The 10,962-nt window shown below is 43.2% G+C and overlaps 1 protein-coding gene across 1 annotated transcript in view; it reads right to left on the bottom strand.

Moving 5' to 3' along the window:
• Positions 1-2,582: 2,582 nt before the first annotated feature.
• Positions 2,583-10,962, bottom strand: part of GLE1 (GLE1 RNA export mediator) — a gene marked incomplete at its 5' end in the record, with an annotated part of 10,051 nt that continues 1,671 nt past the window's right edge. The window contains 14 exons of the mRNA XM_010147818.1: positions 2,583-2,651; positions 3,308-3,371; positions 3,539-3,621; positions 4,536-4,640; positions 4,977-5,106; positions 5,561-5,751; positions 6,605-6,747; positions 7,079-7,148; positions 7,364-7,485; positions 8,034-8,259; positions 8,989-9,243; positions 9,523-9,583; positions 9,897-10,045; positions 10,287-10,412. Of these exons, the coding sequence (XP_010146120.1) occupies positions 2,583-2,651; positions 3,308-3,371; positions 3,539-3,621; positions 4,536-4,640; positions 4,977-5,106; positions 5,561-5,751; positions 6,605-6,747; positions 7,079-7,148; positions 7,364-7,485; positions 8,034-8,259; positions 8,989-9,243; positions 9,523-9,583; positions 9,897-10,045; positions 10,287-10,412 (1,794 nt within the window). The remainder of the gene's footprint in view (positions 2,652-3,307; positions 3,372-3,538; positions 3,622-4,535; positions 4,641-4,976; positions 5,107-5,560; positions 5,752-6,604; positions 6,748-7,078; positions 7,149-7,363; positions 7,486-8,033; positions 8,260-8,988; positions 9,244-9,522; positions 9,584-9,896; positions 10,046-10,286; positions 10,413-10,962) is intronic.

The raw sequence follows: 10,962 nt of genomic DNA, 5'->3' as shown, positions 1-10,962 counted from the left end.
AGCGTCACTCACGGCGCAGCCTGGCGAGGCCCGAGCTGCAGGAGGCTGCAGGGGCTCGTCAGGAGAAACCTCTTCTGTGAGAGGCCGATGCATGAATTCAAAGGAAAATGAGCTTTAGTAGAAACTTAAAATAGACGTGGCAAAGAAATTCTACACTTAAAGAAAAAAAAAAATGGAGAGGCCTGGCAAAGCATCGAGAACTTTACAGGATGAAAGCAGTGAGTGGGTTTGAGTGATTTTTGAGTTAACAGCACTCAAAAAAGTACTTAAATGGAAGAAGCACCCTCGCAGTGACACAGCCTCACAGCTCGTGGGAGTGCCTGGAACCGGCGCCATGAATCACACTTCTCCTTGGAGACGGTTCTCATGGATCTCATCCTGAATGCAGAGAGTTTTCCCATCCCAGACGCTCCCCTCTCACGCCCGACAGGAATATAGATATGAGAACCACCATGAACGCAGGCGTAAGGACCCCGCTGGCTCTGCATCCTCCTAACACCAAAGGGGTAACGTTCGAACTGCTCAAGTGACAAAAAGCAGAGCTGTACGACACACGTCAGTCGTCAGCTCAAGCAGCAGATGCAACCTTGCCCTAATCTAAAAATAAAGACTGATTTACGACGATTCTTCTGAAGTGCACGCACCATTTAATTGGAAATTCTTATTACGGGGTTTGAAATAGCGTATAAATATCTGGAAGTCCTTGCCGAGGCAGAAAAGGACAGCATGCTTGTTATTTATAAAATACAGACTTAAATGCCCCCTCCCCCCGCCTAGAAAACCCTGGTAGCTGTCAGCAGAAAAGCAGCAAGCTATTGTATCCGGTACATACCATCAAATCATTCCCTGTGTGCTGGCATGGGCAGACAGTTCTTTCTCACAGACCTTACCAAGGCAGTAATTGGGACTGTGAGTTTCCAATATGATCGTAGATAACGCAAGATAAAATTACAGCATCTCCACTCAGTATTTAAAAAAAAAAAAAAAAAAAGCACATTTTCAAGCATACTAACCCAAGTTGTATGTTGTGTTATCTGGTAAAAGGATACTGCAAGGAGATTTCCAGCATCCCAGAACAATCACCGGTAACACCGGTCTAAAGAATTCCAAATCCAGTTTACAAAACATATACACCAAATACAAATGTATTTGCCAGTCAAGGTTGAAGGTTTTTAAGGCCTGAATTCTGAAGTAGACATTACAACCTTTCCTCAGAAATCTCAAGAGCTATATACAAATCAAATTCAGATTCTCATATGGCCTCAACTCCACTTTATACAGCTTCGAATTACGATAGGAATAACAAAAACGGATCTGCTGAAAGTGGTAATTTTAACTTGCAACTGTATATTGCAAAAACAGTGCACTACCTTCTAGAACTCAGAAGCAAATTTTCTCACCTTAGAGGCCACCAAAATACTTCAAGGACAGCAAACCATAATCAGACAAATCTCCCATCACTCTGATCTCCCATACCACCTATCTCCTGAATTCACCAGGGAGCTGTCGAGAGTCTTGACCATCCTTCTTATATGTAAAAACCAAACTGCATCAACTCCACATTAAAAAGAAGACAAACCTTTAATATTAAATTTAAACAGATTTCTAGAATGAACCGTTCTCAGAACAGTTCACCATTGGTACAAAAGCATTACAGTACTTCATACATAAAATAACACACTGTTAGGGAAGAAATCCTAAAGAAACCTTATAAAATGCACTTAGGTCACCCAAGCACACCATATCCCCTCAAACGACAGCAGAACATCAGCAGAAGTGTTAGAATGAATGCACCATTTTGCCACTTTAGAAAAGAAAATGGCTAATTGGCTTCCATCTCTCTGATGGATGGCAAATACAGAAATTCTGTAGTTGCAGGAATTCTGCTCTTGCCCCACGAAGTTACTATTATCCACACAAACCTTGTAGAACAGCGAGTCTACCTCTCTTAAATCCAGAGTGCTGCCTCTTGGAGCAAAGTTACGCTCCGCAGCGGTAAGTGGCAACGCTGCTGGGCCAGATGCCTTTACCAGTCCCCACTGTAGTTTTAAGATGGTGCTGAGACAAACAGGATGCAAGTACGTCAGCGTAATTAACACTGAATTATAAAAGACGGATGTAATAAATTAAAACAGTCAAGTTCTAGTGGTATGTTTCTCAGATTGATTACTCTGTTAAGACTTCATCAAGCTGTGAGGTACTTTCACCTCCATGAACAGAACAGCACTGAGCAAATTTTCAATCCAAGCGTCTTTAATCTCTGACATGCAGAGGGCACCAGGATGCTGTATTTAAAACATCATGTTTAAACATATGAAGGGAAAGGCTTCAATTTTCCATAATTCACTACATAAAAACTTATAAAAACACAAAGCAAAAGAATAACTTAAAATTATTTGCAACAAATTAAACACAGGTCTGTTCTGCCCACCATAACTCTTGATGAATTGAACATTAACAGGTTGATGGAATATCTTCTCCTCATTCCTCTCTATAAATAATGTATTTATGCTGCCTTTACACGTGAACAGGAAACCAGGTCTGAAAGCACTGACATCCAGGGGAAGGAGAAGCAACCTGATTTATGAACTCCAAAAGGAAGGCTGCAGAATGCCCTTTGGTAGTGGAATTTCCTTCTCCTTCAGGCATGTCTAGTGGAGAGAGAAAGAACAAAGAAATGTGTACTTTAATTTGCCATCTCTTCTCACGAACGCTGATGGCTCTTACTGCACAAGTTCAAAGCTAATAAAATGAACCAAAATTGATTTTGAAATGAAAGTACAAACTCTGAAGCTATCATATTTTAATATCATAATCTAAGTCAGCATTCACGAAACAAGTAATCAAGTATTTTACAGTTTTGCAAGCTTTCTTAAAAAAAAAAAGAGGCAGAATATAACACTAAACAAATGCTACAGAGAGCGTTTCAAAACGTCTACTTCCTCAGGGATCTAATCAGGGCAACAGATAAAAATAAGCAAGCCACTGACAAAAAATAGCTGTTACAGAAATGACTCAACAGAATCCGCCTCAACCTGTACATCTCTCACTCCACCTAAATTTCATTAATAATCAAAGTCCATTTTCACGGTGGAAAATAAGATGCGAGGTAAGACAGAAGCGAGATGTTTGACATCACAACTATCATTAAGGTATTACTGAGAAGTTATAAAAGACAGGTCTGGACTATCAGGTGTGCTGGAAGCAGCACCAACCTCATTATCAAAACAATGAGTATATCAAACACAGGGGGAAAAAAAACCCAAACCAAACCACTTCAAAAGTGAAATAACCACCCCTGCTTTACCTCCAAGAATTCCTTGAAACGTGACAACGAGCCCTTCTCTCTGGATTCAGTAATTGCTTCGATTCTGCAGAAATAACAGCATGTGTCAGCATCTATTTAGAGAGTTGGGTTGGATTTACAAGTGGGCACCGGGCGAATGGCCAAGATTGTGTTTGCTCTCAAACGATTTCTCCGTCTTTTCCAAAGTAAGAAACAAGGATTATTTCACATTCTTAACCATGGCTAACATACCTCGGGACAAAGTCTTCTCGGATAAGCAACATCATTTTCCAGAACTGAACCTGATACTGTTTCATGAGAGCGTTGCCACACACCTATAGTACAGAAATCGAGAGAGATCAGATGCAGAACTGCGTTTCAGAGCAGCATGACAACCTCAGTGAACCTGTTGAACATCAACCACGTAGTATTTTATCCAGATGTTTCAATAAATATACCTTCTCCTACGAGAAAACACTAAAAAATCCTCTAAATGCCATTACTGCTACCACAATCACTTTTTTTTCTTGTTGACCGTGTGGTGACTACCAACACCAATTTTATCTTCTCCTTCCTCTCCCTCCAAAGAGAACACCCTCCCCTCGTACCATTTGCTAGGACATACACACGGTGGTCATTTCCCACCCTGGCTGCTGCGGTGTGGGTTCATCAGCTTCCTTCACCACCACCACCGCCAGCAGCCCCACAGCGTTACTTCACTTTGTACTCTCCTTTCTGGAAGTCTTCAGAAGGCATTTGATAAGCACAGAAGGTGCTTGTGTTCAATAGCGTTTGTCTCCCCCAACGACAGCTTTTAATTTTGGCTCTTAGCATAGCCCTGCATTGCAGGATACAGGATTAATAGATGTTGGGCTCTGCCCTTTTCAACCTGAAAATCCCACCCTGTTTTATGAAGTAATTCAGCTGGAAAGGCCAGAGGACCTCACTGCATTGTACAAACTGATGCCAGGTGCTAAGCAAACTTTACTCTTGCAGGACTATGCAACTCTATTTAAAATACCAGGAACCTTAAAGTAAGTGCAACATCAGAAGTTGTATGTATAAAAACTTCAGGTTTTCTATCATTCGGCTCCAAAGCTTTATCTGCAAGAATGTGAAAAGATTCACGTGACTAAAGGAATAAGGAGAGATTAAAAAAACCCCGCTGTTAAAAATCACAATGAACTTGACCTTCAGAAACTGTCACCAATTCAGATCTGTTTCATCATTACTCACCCACATCACTTACCTCCAGGAAGTCAAAAAGAAGCGTAGCTGTCAAATCTACCAGAGGCTCCATATTCAGCATCTGACTGAGCCAGCGCCATCCATGCTCCAGCCCATGGGGATGTGCCTACAAAGCAACACAAAAAAGCCACCCACCACTTGTTTGATGACTTGCAAAACGCTCTTCTCAAAACAGGCAGTTCTCTGATTTAGTCTCTTCTTTATAAAGTTGTTTTACAATAGCCTAACATAAAACTTGATCATTAGGAAAATACAAAGGAAGCAGAATCCTACACTACAAATGACTTAGCATTGCTTCGTCGATCATGGTCATGACCATCTCCCAGTATATTATAAGCTGGTTTAAGATCAGCACACTTCAACAACAAATCAAGTTTAAAATACATTTAAGAGACTCCTGGGAGTGTAACAAAGTTCTGATTGTAAAGCCATCCAGGCATACCCCTTGTTTGTTTCCAAAAGGCCACCGGAGCTGAATGATAGCAGCATAAACACGAATCATTCCTGACATCCGTTTAAGAAAACGATCTTGATTTTCCATCTTCGAATCTATAAATCGATACCCAAGGATCCTAAGCATGAGAAGACATTCCAGTATTAGTAGAGCAACACACATTCCCCTGAGTCTCTGCAGTTCTCAGCTTTACTTTAAGTCAACTGCACTGAGAGCAGGGATACTCCAAAACCATACAGGAATTATTGCAAAGGCTGATCATTTCCCTGTGGATTTTATATTCCACTATTTTATACCATGGCTGTGTACTGGGTATTTCAACTTGAATCCAGCTATGGCTAGCCACTGTCCTTAGACAAGGATGAGGAAGAGGCAGCAAAACACCACTTCCAAGGTGGAAGGGCATAGCATCCTCCAGGAAAACAGGGAACAGGGTCAGGGGAGCCCCAGTGAATCTCCAGGCTCTGTGCCAGCGTGACACAGCGCCTACGCGATCAGAGAAGGGGATACACTCAGGATACAGTCTGCACCCCTGCAGGCTTCATGCTGAACAAGTCCAGTAATAAATTTACTTTTGATACTCTTCCATAGAAGTCCCCTCTTTCAACGCAGGGTAAAACGGCACAGAATAGGGGCACTTTTTGTGCAGCTGAGCTAAAAAGAGGTCTCCAACTTGAGGATGTAATTCCCAGATTCCTGAGACCACCACAGCAATTGGGAAGGCTGCATCACGGTGAGAAGATACTTCTTCTTCTGCTTGACCCTGGAGGGGGGAAAGGAAAAATCAGTTCCCACCCCTTTAAGCCATTTCTCAGACAATAAACTCCACGTTTTTTGTGTAATCAGCCTCTGCTAAAGGATCCTAATGTTTCCATGGCTATGTAGCCAACCACGGAAATGCTGATAAAGCCCTGCGCCCTCAGCTCCCACAGAGGGTGACAACCAACGTTGCCTCAGGGCAGAAAAAAGGGGTTAGCAAACACAGGCCGCGCAGGGATTTTCACTCCGAACAATCACTTTCAAATGATTACAAACCAGACCCAGTCTTACTGCAGGGGCTAATTTTGGCATATATTTACCGCTGCAGGGACAAAAGAAAGTTACAAACAGCCCTAATTTAGCAAATAAAGAAGAGAGAAAAAAACACTGTCAACTTCAAAAAGTAACTGAACAAGTGACACTTCATTTCTTGTGACGTGCTCGCTGCACAGCAGGGACAGAAGTTTGCCTCTTGGGCCTTAGCCCCCCCTCCCCGTTCTGCCAAGATGTAAGATTTTGAGCACATGTCCAGTTTTGTGATAGATCATAAACTGTCAACCTGTTTTCCACTAACAGTGTCCCTAACTAGTTCGGAATATGTAACATGTAAGCCTGGAATTTAAAATGGGTTCTTCCTCCTAGAAGAGAGAAAATAGGGGACAGGAGGGAGAAAGAAACTAAGGTTTTTTCACTTTTTTTTTAATCCATAAAGCACTTTCTCTAGTCAAGATGAACATTAACACATGCAAGCTACACACCTAGTAATTCTGTTCTTAGTAGTTAAGGGACCAGGTCTGAAAGAAGTGCTTAAAGCACCGGCTACCTTCGCCACCCCAAACAAGAGAACATTTCCTCACCACAAGTTTCTCTGTAAGTTTGTAACAAACAAAATCCAGCCCCTGTGGATGCTGAGTCACGCAGACACTTCGCCCTCCACTCTGAACAGACTTGCCAGAGAGCAGGTTGTTCAACCTGTCAAATACATCTCTCAGCCGAGAGCCTGCAAACGTAAGGGATGTATGGAGAGAGAAGATTAGGGGAGAGCAGACAAGTCTGAACCAGACCGTACCAACTTCACAAAAAACAGACCTGCAAACCACTTGTTTGCGACATCTTACTACAAACTAAATCATGAGGGAGCAAGATGCCTCTGAGGGAAGCAACAGGCCTCAAAACATAAGCAAACACTGGGTTGCAAAGACTCGGGACAGCATGCACACCAGCTTTCTGCTGCAGGGATACCTATAGAAACGTCGGGTATGCCGTGTCCTACTAAAATCATTACAGCAAAAGGCATTGCAGTAGGACTGGGTTCTTGGTTTTTTCCTGACCTGATACTCTAGAGATCTGGTTCACGGGGATCGTGGCTGCTTTGTGCAAGTCTGTTTTTATCATCTTAACCTGCGGAGCAAACAAACAACCAGCTTCAGAAAGCGTTACAAACAAAGTAAACTGCTATGACAGTTTGGGGGAGCAGAGTGTCAGAGGCAGAGTCTCTTAGAGGCTGCTGTTTTTTTTGGGTTTGGTGGATTTTTTTTTTTTTAATGGAAAGCTATCTTATTTCCCCTAAAAATTAAGACAATCACTCTTCAACAGTATCAAACTTTTGTTCCTACCTCTTTGTTGCCTTTGCAATTGCTGAGTTCACTGAAAGAAGCAATGCACTGCTCAACAGCATCCTGAAGCTTCTGGTACCACTCCATTGTATTTTTGTCTGCCTTAAGTCCAAGTGATGGTCCTTAAAAAAAAGTCAGAAGGCTAAGGAAGACCCAAAACCTTAAGACGACTTAAAAAAAACCCAAATTGCAAGGAACTAACAGCTGCACAAGTGCTTTTTTTCCCCCCAGAATTTGGTTTAGAAAGTTCTGTTCATAAATGAACGACGAGCTCTACAGGAGCCCTCCTCCTTCAGCTCAGCAGCTTCTCTGTGCAGGATGCCTGGACCTGACTCACTCTCCAGAAGGAAGGCATTTCAGTGATCTGTCCTTGCTACGTGGTTGTGTCATGCGTGACCCACCCACGCTCACAAGAGGGCACGGTGTTATTCTCTAGATTCCAAGAGATGGCATACTGCCTGGGAAGAGCAGTAATACAGTCCATTCATGCTGCATCAGTTTCAATTTAAGAGTTGCTGCCAGCAGTCCCACACCCATTTTGCTAGTTGTGCTAAAAGTACAACAAGCTGTCCTCTCACAATGGGATTCCCAAGTAGTATTTACCCTTCGTAAAAGAGTGTGTAAGGAGGGAAAGAAGGAAAAAGAGGGAGAGAAAAAAAGGCCAACCAACCTTCCTTCTGCTGCTTTCCACCTGACTGCTGTGCAGGGGCAGGAGTCTGAGCCTTCGACTCCTCTTTTTCTAGTAACTCTTTCTGCTTCTGTCTCTCTTCCTCTTCATTCTTCCTTTTTTCTTCCACAGCTGTAGCGATTTCCTGCTGCATGCTGGATATCAACCCTCGCATCTCCTGCAGTGCTCGTTCAGCACTGCCCACGTCTGCTTGAGTAGGGAAACCTCTCTGTCAAGAAGCAGAGGTGGCAATAGAGCATCAGTCTTTTGTTCTGCTACCTGTAGACCAACAGCAAGGAGCCTCTGGAGCACTGGACTTCGGATAACCTGGGAGCCGAGTACACGTTTTATCCTCTTTGGTGAACAGGACTTTTTCTCCTTTATTTATATAATATTGGTCATAATTTTCATACATAGTGTTAGTCCAGGAGTAGATCTCACAAGATCCTGGACAACAAAAATGACACTTTGACAAGTGTAAGGGAACCCCAACACAAAGCCTAGACAGCTTTCCTCTGCAGAAAGTCAGCTGTGACAATCTGGAACAAAGAACTACCCATATAACAGCAGTGTTTGATGTTCAAGGTTTGTATCCCACCTCTACATAAAGGGAAAAAAAAAAAATCACGGAAACCCAGTTACTGCAAAAAGGCTTCTGGGTACAGGAGAACTATAATGTGTTCAGTATGTCTCTAACAGTTTACAAACTATCCACTTCCATGGTTGTCTCAAAAAGGAACTTTACAGCATGAAAAGTTCACCATATTTCAATATTCAGTCTTTTTCCTGTATAAATCCTCATGCATTTTTATAAGCCAGTTCCAAGACAGCAGCTAAAGTGCCACAGGAAGATAATTCTCCTTTTAACGGCCTCGTAACAAGCTGCCTTTGAAGAGAGTTACAGGAAGCTTTATGAAGGAATGACAGGCGAAGTTGAGAACAACTCCCGAGCTCCCACCTCACTTGTGGTGCGGATGAGTCCTGACAGCAGCCCACAGATCTGGTTGCCACGATTACTGTATGTGGAAAGATCGATTTTTGGCAAGTCTTTTTGTCTGTAATTGGGATCAATCTGCTTGTTAAGCTGCAGCACTTCCTCCTGGATAGAGTAAAGGCGATGCAATCGTTCCTGGCCCTCTTCCTTACGGGAACGCTCCAGCTCCTCCTGACGCTGCCTCTGCTGCTCTGCCTCACGCAGTCTTAGGTTTAATACCTGGGGAGAAAAAGACACAAGAGACACAAAATATTTAAGTGACTCAAGCTTTACAGGTCCTTGCTGGTCTGATGCCTCTAGCTTTACAGGGCCTTCCTGCTCCTACAACACATGCGCCTCTACGGCATTTCTACAAGGATGCAGCAGGTGTCTAGGACAGCAGCAGAGAATACACTCACTCGTTTACGTTTGTATGTAAATACAAATAAATTGGTTGCTCTTTCCAACTCCCACCAAGTAGTCACAGGCTTTCATGAAAGAAAATCAGAAGCCTCAGACCTTTGCTCTGTGTCTGTGTTCCTCCTTCAACTTCTCTTGCTGCCCCTGAGACTCCTTTGAGCTGCAACAACAAAGACAGAAAAACAGTTTTCAAGACGTGCACAAGACAAAATACAACCAACCACACAGCAAGCTTCTTTCAAAACAGGCCAAGCTAAAGGAACTCAACTGTCACAAACACAGCTGTTTTCTAACCCCTGAAACCTCAGCAATAGCCAGAGATTGAGTTTGAAAGACAAACAGTTAATCTGAGAAAAGCAGACGGTGAGATTTTCAAGTACAAGTGACTAGCATATGATCATGAGGCACAAGAATTAATCCTCACTTTGATTAAATAATATTTTAAGGATACCAAGTATCAGAGCTAATCTCACCTCTTCTCCATTACTTCTTGCAAATCTCGGAATTCCTGATGCTGCTTTAGCTCCTTCAGCTCATCAAAGCGCTTCAGCTGTTCGCTGGCCAGGTCGTACACTGCCCTCACCATCTGCTCTTGCTGCTCCTGCCGTTGCCTCAGCTCCTCCTGCAGATTGCAGAGGTGCCAGAAGCACCACAACACCGTAACCAACGGAATTTGGACAGAAGAAAATACAAATGAAATTGCCCCAAATGGGCCAACGTGGTGTACTTGGGGAGGTTATCCTAAACTTTACTCTCCAAGGTTTAGGACAACCGACTGTCCTGCTACCTTTACTGTTGGTACCTCTGGTTATGTAGCTGTCCCGTGATTCACATGCACCTCAATCTCTTTATTTTTTAATTACCTTTCCTTTCAACCTGTGCATCTCTTCGTACATCCAAATGCAGCCTTCAACTTCTGTAATTTTAGAAGGCAGAACTGCTGGAAAGACTTCTTCATCCATTGCTGGCAGATTAAGATCATCATTTCCCTGCATGGTCAGCATAAAAGCAAAGTCAGTGACTGACTACAGCATCAACAACTCATGGAGAAAACCAGCTAACTCAGGTCCCCTAAATCACATATTATTTGTAGAAAAAGAGACAAGGGTGTCAACCAACACACAACTTTTTAGAGTAGTTCTATGCCACAGTAGTGTAGCCTCACAATTTTTAATGTCCTCCAGTACCCATATAAGGTTGGGATAACAGCTCTTCCCAATCACCAGAATTTGGGAGGTGTATTGGGTTTGCATGGCAAGGTTTGGGGTGGGGTGGGAGGGGTGGCAGGCTGAGCTCCAGGGGTGGCTTCTGTGAGAAAAGAGACAATGTCAGCTGGCTCCAAGATGGACCCACATCTGGCAAAGATCAAGCCCAACAGCAACAGCAGTAGCGCCTCTGGGATATCACAGTTAAGATGGATGAGGGAAACTGGGGAGAAAAACTGCAGCAGGGAGAGAGAGAGATGCAAGAGGTACAGCTCTGAAGATGCCCAGGTCAGCAGGCAGGGGCAGGAGGTGGTCTGGGGGCGGTAGCAGACTC

This window comes from Eurypyga helias, unplaced genomic scaffold (assembly GCF_000690775.1).
Source record: "Eurypyga helias isolate BGI_N326 unplaced genomic scaffold, ASM69077v1 scaffold9540, whole genome shotgun sequence".
Taxonomy (NCBI): domain Eukaryota; kingdom Metazoa; phylum Chordata; class Aves; order Eurypygiformes; family Eurypygidae; genus Eurypyga; species Eurypyga helias.
Note: the sequence above shows the minus strand (reverse complement) of the source record. Positions and strands in the feature narration are given on the sequence as shown.